The 18,524-nt window shown below is 43.4% G+C and overlaps 1 protein-coding gene across 3 annotated transcripts in view; it reads left to right on the top strand.

Annotated features, from left to right (window-relative positions):
- LOC147726071 (epidermal differentiation-specific protein-like) overlaps positions 1 to 2,585 on the top strand; it is a 637,522-nt gene extending 634,937 nt beyond the window's left edge. For all 3 annotated transcript variants that reach the window (XM_086960184.1, XM_086960183.1, XM_086960185.1), the window contains exon 2: positions 1,691 to 2,585. In XM_086960184.1, coding sequence (XP_086816310.1) covers positions 1,788 to 2,342 — 555 coding nt within the window. In that variant the 5' untranslated portion in view covers positions 1,691 to 1,787 and the 3' untranslated portion in view covers positions 2,343 to 2,585. The remainder of the gene's footprint in view (positions 1 to 1,690) is intronic.
- The last annotated feature ends 15,939 nt before the right edge of the window (positions 2,586 to 18,524 follow it).

Here is an 18,524-nt window from a genome sequence, read left to right as displayed (position 1 = left end):
TGTGTGTGTAAATTGAAACTTTCAAAAATGCAATTTGACATTTTCGGTAAATTAGCATGAAGTACACCTTCATGCTATTTTACCACTTCCAAATTGCAAATTCGCAATTAAAAAATGATCATGCATTGCATTTAAGAAATCTGAAATTGCAATTTCCTAAATGCAATCGCAATTTTAGAAATCGCAACATGGTTGCGAGTCCTAAAATTGCGAAATGCGTGATGCATTCCAAATTCGTCAATTGCATTCGCAAACGGCCAAAAATTGCGATTCGCACCGTTTGCGAATGCAATTGACTTTGATGCATGTGGGTGTTTGTCTTTTAAATTGTTCTTATATGTCTTATGATGACTGATGGATGCTGAATTCTTGTCTTGCAATTCATCTATGTAGTTGTGCACCTGTGAGGAAGATTAAGTGACTGGTCTTCCAGATCCGTGCACCACTCTCTTTGTACTTGGATAATCCACTAGATGACAGTGATAAGTGTGATTGTAGCTGCCTCAGTCTCTTCTTGCACATACTTTGACCCTTTTTATCAACTGCATTCCCCAAAGTCAATTACTGTAATTATTAAAAAACACTTGTGGCAAATACTCCACCCTATTTCAACAATCAGGTAATAAGGGCCTATATTGTTGTTATACCCTGTCTGACGGTTTTTCAAGTAATCTATGGCCCTCGTTGTAAATTTAGTGCTAAAACAGAAAATAATAAAAAAAGGAAAATAGCTTACTGAAAAAATCCTATTCAAAAAATGTGTTTCACCAAGCCTGTGGTGAAGGGTTTTTTGAAGACCTGCGGAGGGCTTTGACCAGGCAAAAACCCTCCACCCGCTTTGGTTGTAATATTGCCTTGATATTCGTAATGCGCACACCTTTTCCAGCAAATGAGCAAAGCAGATTTAAAATCAATCTGTGAAATTGGTTTTCTCATCAATATTTCAGCTATGGCAGCGCTTCGGATTTAGGCTGTGTAGATTAATATGATCCTTTATGGAGCCAACCTTTTTATCAACCAAAAATGAAATTTCTACAGCCAGGCATCTCAACTCTAGCCAGAGTCAATATCAGTGATGGTTTCATTTACACCCCTTGTGTCAATATCCTGGAGCTCTTTCCTGTGGGGACACCAGAGAACTAGGGTGCTTAAGCCTGAGGTTAGATGGAAAGATTTTGGGGACTTCTGGTTCATTCGTAACACTTTAAGGACCCCTCCTGCAATTTCATGGAAGGTGAAAGAAAATGGACGCAAAAGAAACCTGGATATATTCTTTCCCTGAGGATTCAGCTGCGGTCCTTGCAGGTAACAGAGGTGAGGAAGCGTGAGGGCGGATTTGGAGGGACGATGCAGAGGGAACATTTTTATTTATTTAATTTTCCCCCTGCATCGTCCCTCAAAATCCCCCCACCCGGCCCACCGCACCACTGCTGTTTGTTAGCTGCACGGACTGAACTGGGAGAATTGTGATTTTAGTAAATGTTTGCATCCAAGGAGCAACAGTGGGAGGTCTATTATTTAAGGCTGTCTGTTTTTCTTAAGAGTCTCTGAATTCACCTGAATGTCAAACCACTGCAACATATCGTTTTTAAGTCATTTTCTTCCCGCTGACATGCAGGGTGGACAGGCCTTCAATCACACGTCGACTGTCATTTCATATTAATCAGATGCACTTTTGTCACCTTTACAGAACGGCCTGCGAGTCCAGCTGCTGCTTCACCTGAGAGACCCTCACAGCGCCTAGCACCCGAGTCTGCTGACGTTAAGCGCTTACAGAAAGGTCCACCATGACCACTATTCACTTCTTCACTGAGGAGGGCTGCCAGGGCCCATCTTCTGTGGCTGTCGCACAAGACCTCTCAGATTTGTCGTTAATTGGATTCCTGAAGAAGGCCAAGTCAATGAGAGTGGAAGGAAACCCCTGCGTCGTCTTTAAAGGGAAGGACTTCAAGGGGGTCTTTATGCTCTTCCGGGAGGGGGATCACGACTCCCTCGGAGACTTTTCCAAAGAGATCTCCTCAGTGCGGGTGGTGAAGGGGGGGCTGAGAGATCCAGAAATCACCGTCTACGAGCACGTCAATAATAGGGGCAAATGTGTCACCCTAACATCGGCGACCCCAAGCCTGAAGCCTTATGGCATGAATGACATGCTCTCTTCTTACCAAGTTAAGAAGGGAGCCTGGTGTCTTTATGAGAACGAAGATTACGAGGGCGCCTGCATCGTGGCGCTGGCCGGTGACGAGCAGCCCAACTATTGCGACATCGGCAGCATCGGCTTTAACGACATACCCCGCTCCCTGAAGCCTTACAGAGACTTACTAAGTAGGATGAAAGTTAATTGAGAAAAGAGTTTCGAGGGCGTGCCCTGATTGGCCGGCTCCATGTGTCTGTCATTCACTCGACTTCACACGTTCACAGAGAGACATTAATCAGCATATCTTCTCCACTGATTCCACTAATAAAGCTTTTTTCCCCAATCACTCTCTCTTCATCTATTTACCTGAACAGCAACACAAGGTGTGCTCGCCTCTGCTTCACCTGTTTCAATCCTCTGCATGAAATAAAGCAGCGCTCACAAATATCTACCTCTGATGGTGTCTGTGTGGTCTGTACTGTCTCCTGAACTGCAGCCCACTGCAGAAAGACGTGTGTTTTGCTGCACACTGAAACTGTGCTGTCTCCGCCTGGGGCCACAGCTTACCTGACTGGGGTGAAATGGGGAAGGTGGATATAAAAGCTTAGCTACAGCTGCGTCCTCAAAAGGAAGGTGCATTCTTAGCACGGCCATTAGGGAGTTCCCTGAAAAAATACAATGACCACCACCACTCCAATGTAGGTTGTAATCCCTTCTGTGTTGTATGAGAGAGGTTTGTTGGCGAATGAGGGATTGAGGTAGAATAGACACACACGCAGACGCACACACAACCACACACACACACACGCACACACACACATACCCGTCCAATCCAAACCTAACACAAATGCACTCACTTTGTTTTACTGGCGGACGACATGGCTGCACTGCCCCCTTTTTCCTCTCTCCTACTCCTTCCCTTACATATTTTGTCCAATCTCAACAGCAGGCTCACTGAATGTGGTTACATTACATCCCCAGAACATCAACACACAAAGAACTAGTACATATGAGGTGCATACATTTATTACCTTGACTGTCAAACCCACACAAGCTCTTCACAATTCTTAAGGACAAAGCCATCGAATGTACTCAGTGCACATAGCTCCTGATCAAGGCACACAGCCAACTCACAGAAATCTTTATACACACACACCAAGCTCTCCCTTTTTAAGTAGAACTAAGGCCCACGTTCTACCACTTCCAGGCTACACTCGCCTGGTGGACTCATCACATCCAGCGCAGGTGTACAGAGCCCGGGACACGAGCCCTAAAGACATTGGGCCTCATTTATGAAAAGTGACGCATCGCTGCGTGAAAACAGCGATGCGTCACTTTTCATTGCGCCCTCCTTGCGACACCAATGATGCGTCATATTTACAGTATGACTAGGCTGTGGGGTTTTAGGTTTAAACCTATAATAACTGATAAAACCCCACTTAAAGAAAAATAGCCCTCACCAGTGAAAACATATAAACACTGAAAAAACACCTGGACAACCACAAACTAAATGCTATTCAAAGAAAGGAAAAAGAGAGTGAAAGAGTAATTTTTTTCTTCCTGAAGGGGTCAATACAATGTAACTTTGTTATACAAGCTAGCAGTAACATTATTCTGCTTGAGTTTTGTTCTTTAGAGATGCCAATAAAATATAGTTTCTTCTTCCTTTTACTTTTTCAGTTTTGTGGCCTGTGGTCTAAATATGCAAGGTTTAGTTTTATGTTTTAGGTCTAGTTTAATTATTTTATAAACTATAGAGAATCAGGAAATATCAAACTCATATTTGATATTTTGGCTGCATTTGATTCTTTCACTGATAGGTAAAATGGCTGGTTTCATAAAAAGCTTTCCTAATATGTGTCATCACATTTACCCACAGAGAATGGGTAAAAACCCTTAATACATCTGGCCATAGTTTCTAGTGGGTCAGTATTGATAGTAGGTGAATTGCCAACACCTCAGGCTTTAAACATTTAATGCAAGGTATAGTGACAAGTATATAGATCACCAAGCATCTGGGATAGTGGTGAAAACAGGTCACCAGACTTTTGGAAAACATGGAACGCAGTCTCATTTGTAATGCTCTGCAAAAAAGTTCTTTCCAAGTTTAACAAAGATTGGAGTGATATTGTTTGTATTTGCAGTGATTCAGCTACGTATATAAAAAAAGTTGTGTGATGACCTGTCAAAATTGATAACCGAGCTGAAGTGATTCCCTGTAGGAGATTCTTGCCACTTGTTTGATGGTATGCTGAAAGCATCTTTACAATCTTCAGAGTCAATGAGGGATGCTATTGACTTTTTAGACCATTCTGGTGCACTGTTTTCTTATGCACAGGAACTAAAATGCAAATATTTATAATTTTGTGCTTTAATGTGGCATCAAAGAAAGAGTCATCCCAACTGTGTCCCTTAGCTGATGGTTCTCAGCCCATGGGGCTATGAATGCTGAGAGGGCCTTTTCACAGAAGTTTACATGGGAAGGAAAGAGCAAGCACACATGACCCAAAGACTCACTGAAGAAGTATTGTATGGTGTACTACAATAAGATTCATTTGCAAAAATCTATTTGGACCTCATATACGCTATAAGTACACTGTCTATATACCATGTTCTGCCAGTGCAGAAATCAAGCAATAATAAAAGCAAAACGTTCCATAAACACCGGAAAAACACTTTTTCTGTTGTTTTTAGTGGCGCGAAAATGTGTAACCACTGAGAACAACTGTTTTTTAAGATATTGAAAACACTGGAAAAAACCCCACCAGAATTTACCAAAAATAGAAACTGAAAACAGGAAAGCCTAAGTATGATGTATTATTGAGCAAGGAGTTACAGATACGTCAGTATTTCCGGCGTATCTGTATGGCGCAAAAGTGACGCATTGCTGGAGTGTGTCACAAAAGTGACGCAACTCCAGCAATGTGTCCTTTCACATGGGGCAAGCCCCATGTGAAAGGGCCTGCGTCAGTCTTACACCTGCTGTTAGGCAGGCGTAAGAAATTGACTGCATCACTTCTATGACCTTTTCTTGCATCAGAACGCCCCCTTGCATACATTATACCTGGCGCAGGTATAATGTGGCGCAGGAGTTTACAAAGTGACGCATCTACCTAGATGCGTCACTTTGTAAATATGTTGCAACAAGGCACAGTTTTTACGCTGCCGGTGGCTCACAAAAAGTGACGCACCAGCGGCGTAAAAGTGACGCATAGCCTTATAAATGAGGCCCATTGGGTATATGTACATGAAAATAGCTCAGTGTGGTGCCCCAAGCACTTTCACTGCCCTGATCTGTGTCGTTTTCAAAACACAGGGATGCGCTGTATTAACTAGTATATGGCATATCCCTGTGCTTACCCCTGCGCCAACAATAAAAAAGCTGCCTAGCACCAATGCGGGCACCCTTGCACCGTGACAAAAGAGTGCCTGCAATGCAGGGATGATTGTTTTTGTGAAGGAAGGGACACCTATCTTCACAAAAACAATCATTACTGGCTTTTTCCTCCTTCTATATGTGTTGCAGAATGCCGCAGAAGTACAAAAAACAAACAACTAGAACAAAATAATTATTTCTCCTAGTTGCGCCACTCAAATGCCTTCTTCTAAAATGAGTTTGTCTTTGGCGCTGCCTCAAATTTACATATCCTTATAAATCTAGAGCAGTGTGTTGGAGACATGGGTGTTACTGGGAAAACCCACAGCAACACTTATGCACGTCCCTTTGCTGAAGAAAACTGCTTTGCAGGGGGCCATATTTACAAGGCTGTGTTACTCCAAGCTAAGTGGCTTAACGAGGCCTTGTAAATATGAGCTAGCAAAGAGCACTACCAGAGCGTAAAAAAAGTGTTGTTCCAGTGGTGCTAGGGGCTTGTAAATATGCCCATTGTGTCATCGAGGAACTTGAAGTACTACACAACTTGAAATAACAACAGTTCACAATGTCATTATTTATACACAGGCATTACTTTCACTGATCTCACTGTACATTTTAACTAGACCCGGGCAAAATTTCTTTTACAAAGGAGCAATCATAGTAATTTCAGTAATTACGCATTAGTCTGGTGAGGCGAAAATTCTGAAAATCAATCGATTATGCCACCTTGAGTGACTGAGAGTAATTTGGATCACAAATTCTACCACAGCACCAATAAACTAACTGAGAGGGACTGGCTGCTGACTTCTGATGTTAGTGTACTGTAGGATTTAGTACTATTTTGTTTGTACAAAATGTACCCTTTGGTCTATTTTGGATACAGGAGTGCATCTTACACATTTGCTACAGAGAATTATACGAGTTACAACCGCCTCTAATTTTAAAATTCACACCTAACTGACACCCATTCGCATACAGGTTTCAACAGAGAGGGCTACTCCAAATCATTACTACCAGTTGGAGCTGCAAGAAGTGGCACTTAGGGCCTGATTTAGTTGCTGGCGTTCGGCATTAAGGAAAATGCTGACAACCAGGGGGCATCCCGACTGCCATATCCTTATGTCACCCAGGGTCAGGCGGGTTGCCTGCGGCACAGTCTTGGCAGCAGAATGCTGCGGCTCCGGTTAAGAGCTGCAGCCAATTTCACTCATGCTAAAAACCATCTAGGTGGTCAGGTGCACAGTTTCCCTCTAGCACGGTCTGCAGGAGCAACAGAGCGCGCAACTTTGCAGTTGGCATGGGGGCACACATAGGTGTCAACCTGATGGCGGTGCCCATGCTGGCATTACCACCATTAACTGCCGCTCTCCCCACCCCTACTGCCCAATGAGGTGGAACACTCTAGTGAAATAACATTAAAATAATGCTCTTTGTATGAGCTGCCGGGACACATGGTTCTATCCTGTGTCACACTGTATCTTCACACCGTCAAATGGTAAAGAGCTGCTATTTCAGTGCGCACAAACTGAGCTGGACACTCCTGTACAGAGAGGGCTTGCAGCTTCTGTGTTGGGCCTTCACACATTGTGAATCATACCAGTATCACAAGCTCCCCAGATTCGTCTTCAAAAACGCTTATGTACCTGCTTTTGGGCAGGCACAGAGGGGGTTCAAAAAGTCCAGTTGGTCAATAAATACGCTTCCAACACGTCCACAAGTATTTCTGAAATTCCGGGGGCAGATTTATAGGATTTTGCATCAATGTTGCATTGTTTTTGTGAATTAAAATAATTTTGGGGATATATTAAGCCATGCAAATCCACTTTGCTTGTCTTGGCGTGGTCTTGACATTCATGGAGTTACAAAAGCTAGTAAACCTCGCAATGAGTCAAATGCTATGCCTTCCACAGAGAGATGTAATGAACAGAAATATGTTTATTTCTTCTATGTGTGATGCATTCTGCAACACACATAAAAAGGGTAGAATGTCTCTAAGGATTGTTTCTCTTCAGAAAGGTGTCCTTTCCTGCACAAAAACAGTCCTTTCCATAATGTAGGCACCCTTCCACCATGGTGCAAGGGTGCCTGCGTTGGCGCTAGGTAAGCTCAAGTGCACCAGCTCTCACGCATTCATGCAACGTCGCAGAGGAACTTGCTTTCCTGAACTGCGTTGCGTGAATTCTTAATAAATCCGCCCGTGCTTAACTGGCATTGATAGACCAAAACTGTTCACCAGACCCTCTCCAAGGGCAGGGGCTAAAAGCAAATTCAGGAGCTAGTCTTATAGGTTTACTAAGTCAACCTTTCTTCTATTGTGTTGGATAATTGTTTTCCAATGACTATTTCTCTACATTTGGCCTTACTTTTATGGTACTAGTCGTCCAAATCTTGATTATGTTGGTACACATTCTCCCACTGGATTTTTCACTTCCCTCCAATCATGGTCATCAGTCAATCAACTAGCAGTAGAGATGATTAAAGAGGACTCTGGAGTTCGCTGAGCAATGTGGAACAGACTGTCTGGGTCCATCCTCTAGGACCTGGGCTCCACAGTATTAGCACTTTTCAATGGCCTTGCTGCTTCTGTATTCACCATACACCACAGTTTCAGGAATGCCGCACAGGTGCGGAAGAACTCATTTCCACAAATTATGCTGACATTGGACTGACTGACCCAGTAACGCCAGTGCCTCAAAGACTTCAACTAGAAAGGAACTGCCCCCAGTACTTATAGAGATAGCACATATACAGATAGGCAAACTGAGAGACAGAACATTAACCCCTATGGTCCACAATCCCGTTCACTTCTAATGATACCCAAATCTTTGATGATGCCAGGACCTGGGTTAGGGGCAAGCATCTTGACAGAAGGTCTTCAATACCATAGTGGCATTGGAGATCTGCCATCACAAACGTGGGACAAGTAGATAGAGCCCTCAAAGTAGAGGGACTATTTCTAGAACTGGCATACAAAATTTTCCTGACTCCCTGGGGTTTTCTCCCAGCTTGTGGGGGTAATTTCGAAAGATTACTGTAAGGGTCCCCACCCATGACTTGGATGGGACCCTTATGATATAGTTGAGAGGAAGGGGGATGCTACCTACAAGGTGGACCTCAAGAACACCAGACACCCCATAAAAGCCTCCATATCAATTGTCTCTCGCTGTACTTTGAGAGGTCTGATGTCACCATGTTGTACCTCTCCCTGCCCTCTTATCATCAAAACAGAAAAAAGGTCAGTGGAGGGTGACAACAACTCCCCTATCCTGACCCCAGAACAGCAGGGGGACTGCCGCCAATTGTTGGAGCAATTTACCTCTCTGTTTTCCCACACTCCTGGGCTTACACATTTGTGTACCCATGGCCTTGATACAGACCTCACTATCAAGGCCAGTAAGTGCCAGATAGGGCAGAGATCTGTGAACCCGAGGGATCCTCCCTCAGCCCGACGCTGTTCAACTTTTACATGGCCCCGCTCGCACACGTATCATGACAGCATGACCTCAAGATAATCTCCTACGCCGACGACACTCAGCTGATTTTCTCCCTCACCAAGGACCACATCACCGCCAATACGAACCTCCACAAAGGAATGACGGCCGTCGCCGACTGGATGAAGACCAGCCATCTGAAGCTGAACTCGGACAAGACGGAGGTCCTCATCCTCGGCTCCAACCCTTCAGCCTGGGACGACTCCTGGTGGCCGACGGCACAGGGGGCAGCCCTGATACCCACCGACCATGCACGCAACCTGGGAATCATCCTCAGCTCAATGCTCTCAATGACCAAGCAAGTCAACGCCATCTCCTCCTCCTGCTTCAACACCCTCCACATGCTCCACGAGATCTACAGATGGATCCCGACAGATACAAGAAAGACAGTCACCCATGCCCTCGTCAGCATCAGACTCGACTACGGAAACGCCCTCTACGCGGGAGCCCCGACCAAGCTCATCAAACGACTACAACGCATCCAAAACCCCTCGGCACGACTGATCCTCGATGTACCACGCCACAGCCACATCAACCCCCACCTGAGAAACCTGCACTGGCTCCCCGTCAACAAGAGGATATCCTTCAAGCTCCTCACCCACGCACACAAGGCACTCCACAAGACTGGCCCAGACTACCTCAACAGACGGCTCTCCTTCTACATCCCCAACCGCCAGCTATGCTCCGCCGACCTCTCACTCGCCACCATCCCGCGCATCTGAAGAACCACCACCGGTGGGAGATCCTACTCCCACCTCGCTGCCAAGACATGGAACACCCTCCCACTGAGCCTACGACAGACCAAAGACCTGCTGACCTTCAGGAGGATACTCAAGACCTGGCTGTTCGATCAGTAGCGCCCCCCCAGCGCCTTGAGACCCTGGCGGATATGTAGTGCACTTTACAAATGATTGATTGATTGATTGATTGATTGATTGATTGATTGGGGCACTTGGGGGACCTTGCAGGTAGGTGTAAGGTTCAGCCCCTCCAGACCAAAATAGAGACCTTCCTGAGCTGGGAACCTCCAAAAAAAACTCACTGAGGTTATGGCCTTGCTGTGTGTCACATATTATTTCAAGGTTTGTTAAGGGATATGACTTTTCGTTGTTGCCCCCTTAACTGAGCTGACTTCTAAGAACCTGCCTAGTAAGGTGATCTGGACAGAGGCTTGCCAGAAAGCCTTTGACTCCCTAAAACAGGTCATGTGCACATCCACTTTGTTCAAGGACCCTGACTTTACCAGGCAATTCGTACAACAAACAGATGCTTCAGAGTACATAATAGGCACAATTCTTTTCACAGCTTAATGAGGGCCTACACCAACCTGTAGCTTTCATCTCTAGGAGGTTACTTCCCAGGGAACGGAGGTGGAGTGCTATTGAGAGAGAAGCCTTTGCTGTGGTCTGACCAATATTTGTTGGGGACTCACTTCCTCACTTCAAGGTTCAGACCTACCACATGCCCCCCAGGTGGCTTATGCAAATGAGGGGTGAGAGCCCAAAATTGTTGAGGTGATCCATCTCCCTACGGGAAATGGACTTTACTCTGGGACATAAACCTAGGTCAGACCACGCTTATTTTGATGGCGTCTTCAGGTTCTTTCAGCTTAGTGATGAGCACTCCCAAGAGGTTGAGAACTACCAGGTGGTTGAGTACCTCTGCCTACTTTCGGCTGGGGGGATACATGTTAGATCTGTGAGCCTTAAGGTAATCTTCCTCCAAAACGTTTGCCTGTTTGCCTCTAATTGTGCTGGAGTTTTGCATCTGTTGGCCTTAGGACTCTCTGCAAATTCACAATTTCTAACCAATACTAAACTACTTGTGCTCACTCCCCTAAACATGGCTCGATTTCCATATACCTAATTGGCATATTTATATTACCTCTAAGGGGCCAGATGTACGACCATTTTTTGCTGCCGCAAACAGGTGATCCTTCCATTTGCAACCGCAAAAAAGGGTAATTGCATGTACTAATGCTATTTTACGAGTCACTGACTCGCAAAATAGCATTTTCAACTCCCGCTATTAGGAAGGGCCATCCCTTCCTAATAGCGAGTCACCATGCCATGCATAAATGTTTTGCGACCAAATTAGCAGCCGCAAAATACTCACAGTTTACCACCTACTTCAAGTAGGTGGTAAACCACTTGCGAACGGGAAGTGGTCCCCAGGAGACCCCTTCCCCTTTGTTAGTAGGTGAGAAAATATTTTTAAGAACAGGCAATGGTCCTGGGGAAATGAAACTGAAAAGTGTAATTTTTCTTTTTTAAATGTATCCCATTTTCCTCTAAGGAAAAGGGGCTGCATAGAAAACAAGCATTTGCAATGCAATAGGTCTCGCATTAGGAAAGTTTGAGCTATTGGAATTGTAAATGACAAATTTTTTAGTTAGGTTTTGTTTTTGAAAATAGCAAAATTAATAGTTTTGTCATTTACAATGCCAATAGTTATAATTTTCGCAAATGTGACACATATAGCACTTGTAATGCAATATGTGTTGTATTTACATGACTTACATGTATTGATATTACAAATAACAATGGCTTTTATTTTTTTTTTACATAATTAATACTTAAATAAAAGGTATTGTAATTTATAATGGCAATAGCTTAAACTTTTGTAAATAACTTGTGAAGATTATGTTCTGTGTGTTTTATTGTTACAAAAGTCCTAAAACAGAAGTGAAATATTAACATGTTTTTGTTACATTTGTAATAAAGCTTGAAACATTGAGAGAACATATTTGAATTAGTTGTTGAATGGTTGCACAGATTGATGTTGTGGTGGCGAATGAGTGATGCGGGGTGAGGATGTGTTTGGGTGAGAGGGTGTGTGAGGGTGAGAGGGTGTGAGGGTGAGGGGGTGTGAGGGTGGGTGAGAGGTGTTGAGAGGGGGTGAGAGTGAGTGAGGGTGTGTGTGTGTGAGGGTGAGGGGGTGTGTGAGGGTGAAGGAGTGTGTGCACCAGGACATGAAGACGCCACCAGCACCGTCCTATCCAACATGGTCCTGCTTTCACACGAGCAGCAGGGGTAACATTAAGAAAATCATGGTCCCCTTCAAAAATGCTGCTCAAGCTGGAATGTTTGCAAGGCTAAAGTTGTTGGCTTGAGTTCTTCACTTCTGCCACCTATCGCCAGATTAATCAATACCTCCATATACCAAGCATGAGAGCATCATTCCCATCTTTAAGAAACATTCGCCAGTGTTTCCTAATATCTCCGACTATAGATACACTTCTGGCTCACTCTGTATTGCCAAGGTGCCCTGCCACAGTTGTCGCCTGCCAATATGTTTCTCACTTTGAATTGAATAGCCTCCTCAGAGAACTCGGAGTCAGGCTTAAATGTAAGGGAAACATGTATGTTGGGTATCACCAGCGACGTTCTAAAGAAAAGTAGAGAGACTTTTGTTAAGGGGACTGTGATCGCCGAACACATAGGAGATGCGGGTCCACTAGGGCCCCCCGTGAATAACAGGGGCTTGATGTGCTCAATAGATCAGACCAATGGCCAGAGAATGGATGATGGTGTATCAAGGCCACACCGTCCCTTCTACCAAGCTTCCCATTCTTTGGCGGGATGTAGCGGTTGGAGGGTGAGTCGAGTCACCGGTTCAATAAGGCATAGCGGTATGGCCAAACCAAGCCACAGTGATTGCAGGCAGGTGAAGCAAATGATCGGAAATGAGGTCGGGAATATGTATCGAGTAAGGCATGAACAAGGGGTGGAGGAGTTAGAGGATAGTATACATAACCTTTAAGTTATCAATGTAGTTTCCTGCTGTTCATGCTATATTCATTATCAATTTTGCCTGCCTGCCTATACACATTCCAAAAAAAATAGGTGTTGACATAGCAAGATTAACTTAATTTAATTGTTTGGTCGTTTAACCCACACGAGTGAAAGCAAAAAAAAATACGTTTTCTGCCATATGTTCGCCATAAGAACGTCTTCCTCAAATCCGCAGCACTGAAGTACGATTAAATGAATACCTGACATGTGGCTGGCACCGATTAAGAACTACTAGCGCAGTAGCTTGTCATTACACCAGTTCTATTTATGACGATGCCCCCGAGTTTAGAATTGTACACGCAGAAAGGATAAATCTTTGTGAATGAATAAACTCCACACTTAACTGTAAAACATAATAATTGTCAGGTCGGTTACAGGAACAACGTTATTAACTTAATAAATCTGTCCGTGCTTTTATTTATGCTGGTGTTTTACATGACTGAAACCGGATAGAAACAAGCATGGCGCGTGCTGCAGTCCGCCGCCGGCCTGCGACCAGGAAGTCAGGCAAGCCGGGCGGGACAACCGGAAACAGGAAGTAGGAGGGCGGGAGCCTACCCCGCCTCCCACGGAAGAGCCGCGATTGTTTTGAGCACCGGAGCAGGCAGGAGCCTACCCTGCGCCCCGGTGCCGAAGAAGGAAGGAAGAGTCCTGCTGCCGGTGAGAGCCGAGGAAGCCGGTGAGTGGGGCTTCGCCTTGTTGCTGGGCTGCGAGGGCGGGGGGGCATGTGTGTGCGCGCACGCGTGTGCGGCGGCGGGCTGTGTATATGTGTGAGCGTGCGTGTGTGTGTATGTGTCTTGGAGTCTGTGTGTATGTGCGTGTGTGTGTGTGTGTGTGTGTGTGTGACTGTGGGGGGGTTGCCTGTCTGGGTGCCTGCGTGTCCGTGTAAGTGTAAATGCGTGTGCATGCATGCGCGTTAGGCTGACTTGCTGGGAGTATGGGAGGGAAGTGCACGGCTCGGCGCAGGACGGAACGTGCGCGTTCGCGCAGCCAAATCCGCCTGCTAAAGCTCGTGACAGTTTCTTGTCCCTCATTCCCCGGCATCGGATAGCTATAGGTCTCCGCCCTGGACGCATCCTTCAGAACTGCTTTATTTAAAATCAGTCCCAGACATAGCGGTCTGCTGACCCCAGCAGGCCACCATCCCTGGGAGTGCTAGCCATTCCTAATGGGGTCACAAATTGCGACAGCCTCATTAATATTCATGAGGCATGCAATTTGCGACTCCATTAGGAATTGCTAACAGTGTCTAAGACATTGTTATACATCCCAATTTGCGAGTCGCAAGTTGCGTGTTACATATGCAACGCAATTTGTGAGTCGCAAATTAGTGGGGCGTACATCTGGCCCTAAGTCACTTGTAGAGTGGTATACCATATACCCAGTACCTAGGGCCTGTAAATTAAATGCTACCTGTGAGCCTGCAGCACTTATTGTGCCACACACCTATGGAGCACTCTAGAACTTGTTCCAGGCCTGCCATTGCAATCCGAATGCAGTTTCATCTGCCATGTTGACTTGTTATTTAAACCCAGTTGCCAAGTTTTCAATTCTCTTTTTCTTACTAATAAATCACCCCTAATGTGGGCCCTAGGTAGCCCATAGGGCAGGGTGCTGTGCAATCAAAAGATGAGATATGTACTATTAAGTTTTACATATTCTAGTAGTTAAAACCTCCTACATTTGTTTTCACTACTGTGAGGCCTATCATTCATGTAGGACAACATTTATTTATTTATTTATTTAGTGTCTTATAGAGTGCAAACGTGACCCTTTAGTGTATCAGAGCGCTTTATTGAAATATAGTGATTTTAGTAGAGATAGTAGCAAGCAATCATACCAAACACTTGAGTGAAGCATTAAATTCAAAAGCAGGAAAAAAGCATATGGGCATACAATAAACTCTGCCCCTGAAGGGTTACATCGTAATACAGTTTTTGCATTTGAATAAACACCATAAAAGATATAATAATTTACAGTCAAACTTTGCATCAGCATCAGTAAGTTCTGTTGTAAGATTCTCTGAAAGAGGGTTTTACAGTTCCCAATGAGCTTAATTTTAGAAGTCCGTTAGGGCTAGTGGGTTATGTACCTGAAAGGAGCGGTTGATAATCGCTAAGCAACTGTTCCGTCTTTGCTCCGAAGGGAGTCATGAAAGGAATTTGCCCATTATAAAAATCTTAGCTTCCTTCTTGAATCTTGAGATGGTCGGGATTCTTCCAATGTTTGGCGGTAGCGAATTCCAGATTCTAAGAGAGGCGCTTGAGAAAGTTTTCTTCTTTAGGAAGATTGGTGGTTTCAGCACCATATCCCTAGCACTTCGGGAGTACCTGCCTCCTCCGGATAGCACCATTTTTTTTAGCAAACACAAAGGTGGTTTAGGATGTAATGCTTTGTGTGTGATACAGGCCAGTTTGAGTTGGATTTTGGCTTAGTAAGGTTGTCAGTTCTGAGCCTTCACGTGTGGAGAGATGTGGTCAATTTTTTTTAATGTAAATATATGTTTATCTGCATACATTTGGAAATAGATGTTGGCGAGATGAAGTCTTTCAGTTAGTGGTTACATTTAGAGGTTAAATAGAGTTGGGAATAGAGTTGAGCCTTGCGGTACTCCAATCATAATAGGCGACGACGATGATAGTTTTTTTATTAACTAAATATCTTTGTGTTCGGTTCCACAAGAAAGATTTAAACCATTAGAAAACGTTTCCCGCTAATCCCATCCTGTTTTCGAGTCGATATAGTAATTTCTCATGGTTAATTGTGTCGAACACCAAAGATAGGTCCAGAAGAATTTAGAGACAAGTTTTGTCTTGGTCTAGTGCTTGTAAGGTGTCATCCATGAAGAATAGTAGTTTCCGTACTGTGATCTGGACTGAAGCCCTATTGGCATTCGTTTAGCAGATTACATTTAGCAATGTGTTGGCTAAATTGTTGTTGCACACATTTTTCTAGCACTTTCGTTAGTAGTGGAATATATGATACTGGTCTGAAATTACCCGGGCCAGAAGAGTTCATTGTTGTTTTTTTTAAAGATGGGGATGACTTGAGAGAGTCAGGTATGGAACATTGTGCCAAGAATTTTTTGATTATCGCGGTTCAGATGAGTATGATAAATTGGCTGGCTGATGACATACACCTTGAAGGGAGAGGGTCATTGAAGTGGTAATTTGGATTTTTGGACGACAGGATTTTGGAGATGTTTTTGTCATCAGACAAAATGAAGGTTGATCATTGAGCTTCAGTTTTTGGTACTGCCTGATAAGTGTGTGTTGATTCATCGATTTGTGCAGACGTCAGGTGAGGCAGGTTGTTAGCAGCAGTTTTCAGCTAATTTCCCAGTGAATTGCCTTTGGCTGAAAAGAAAGATGAGAACTCTTTAACAGTTTATTAGTGATTTTGTGGCTTCTTTAGAGGATTTGGCCAATTTGTTTGATTGTTGTTTTACCATTTCAAAGAGCTTACAAGGTGTATTTTTAGCGTTATCCAGCTCCAATACATAAAATTCCTTTTTTGATTTGCGAATGCTTTTTCTGTATGTTTTTTTAGTTTTTCTTTTAGCTGGGGGGATGAGAGGTGTTGCCTCCATTACTGTTCAGTTAGTCTCAGATTTCTCCTTGTTTTATTTAGGGAACAATTGAACCAAGGTTCTTGGGCCCGATTCACAAAAGTAATCTGAGACAAAATCCTAACTTTACGACTTTCGGTATTCACAAAAGGCATTTAGGAGTAGTAAAGTTAGGATTCCTAACTTTACTATTCCTAAACTGAGACAAAACCCTAACTTTACGGCTTTCAGTATTCACAAAAGGCATTTAGGAGTAGTAAAGTAAGGAGTCCTTTGCTACTCCCCAATGCATTTTGTGAACACGGAAAGTCATAAAGTTAGGATTTAGTCTCAATTTAGGAGTAGTAACGTTAGGAATCCTAACTTTACTACTCCTAAATGCCTTTTTTGAATACCGAAAGTCGTAAAGTTAGGATTTTGTCTCAGTTTAGGAATAGTAAAGTTAGTAATCCACACTTTACTACACCTAAATGCCTTTTGTGAATACTTAAAGTCATAAAATTAGGATTTTGTCTCCGATTACTTTTGTTAATCAGGCCCACTGTCTTTATCCTTGATACTTTTCAATTTTAACGGAGCTAATGAATTGATTATATCTGACATTTTTTAGTTATAGCGCTTCGTAAATTCGCTGGCGTATGTTAACTTAGAGGGTGAGGGAATATCCTTCTCGCAACGTGCTGCTAGTTTCTCTTCGTCTCCCTAATCCATAGCTCCGTTTTCACTGATAGTGCCAGTCTTTTCTTAATTAAACCTGGTATTAGGAAGGTAATAATGTCGTTGTCTGACCAGTCACTTGCAGCAATTGAGATTAACTTGACAGCATTTTCCTTTGAGATAATCCAGTCTAGTATAGAGCCTTTTGAGTAAGTTAGTGAGTAAGTAATACTTTATTCAGAAGTATAAAAAACATCATGAAAAGCAACATTTAAAACAGACAATATTGTACCATAAAAAAGCAGAAACATTGTTTGTATGTCAATAAATAGTTAATTATCAACGGGTATTTGTACATATATAATATTCTGATGAAATGTAATGGACTGCCCACTTTACAGGGACACCTTGGTATCAGATATGCCCCAGAATAATCCTTACAATGCCTGCATAGTAATGTTAATTATTTTACCCATTTCATCATGTTTCCAGTTCTTTACAAATCTTCGTCTTTCAATACTCACATAATTCTATCTTGTGCGAAACTAAAACATGGCGGGAAATGACGTATACCCTAAAAAAAAAATCCACTTATCCATCTAGTAGCGTTCACACGTACACCAGGTTAATAAAAAATAATTACAATAAGACACATAAATATAGTCTACTCATATGCTCAACTAGTTGTGGTTAAACATCTGTGTGTGGAGGATGTTACACAAGCCCAGAGACAATAAACACAAATCCATGCAGTGCATTATAATTCATTAGTCGAAGACTTGGTATTAGCTGTCTATAAAAATGATGACAGTCTGCAGCAAATCTGTCGAGTAAGTAATGATTGCAAATATAAATATTCCGGCCGACATTGTGTAAAACAATATGGTTTGATGATTGGTAAAATCCGTAAACAACTATAGTACTTACAAAAAAGAACCACATGCATTGTATTCTGGGACATTGTGTTGTTACAGGGGCTATTGATTAGGTTTATTGACCAGACATTCATTTTTGGAAAAGTGACTAGTCTATAAAATATGTCTAATCTAAGCGGGTCAAGGCAAATCCATGCCTACTATTCAGTACTGCTTAGGTAGGGTTGCATATTAAAAGTGGTTAGGATCAGTTGATTTTTTAATACACTTGGTTTGGGGACTTCGATTAACGATCAGAGGTTCCCCAAATGCATCATCCCTGCCTCTTTCAGAGTCTTTCTACTAATGTTCAATGTAATTGGTCGTTCAAAGTACTTGATGGCCTAGGTCACTTAAGAAACATTGAACATATGATATTCTTAGATGCAAACTTAATTTAAGACTATCCTCAGTGATTACTTGGTTAAGCACTGTGTACTCCGAGGTCCATATCTTATACCAAAGAAGAATTGGTTGCGAGGAAGCAAGGCCACGCCTACCTGAGGCCACGCCCACTCCCCTCCTTAACCCCTTAAAACAATGTGCAATTACCGGACGCGCAGCGGACGGGCGCAGCGGGCGCGCCGTCA

This window comes from Lissotriton vulgaris, chromosome 3_1 (genome assembly GCF_964263255.1).
Source record: "Lissotriton vulgaris chromosome 3_1, aLisVul1.2, whole genome shotgun sequence".
Taxonomy (NCBI): domain Eukaryota; kingdom Metazoa; phylum Chordata; class Amphibia; order Caudata; family Salamandridae; genus Lissotriton; species Lissotriton vulgaris.
This window is presented reverse-complemented; position numbering and strand designations above follow the sequence as displayed.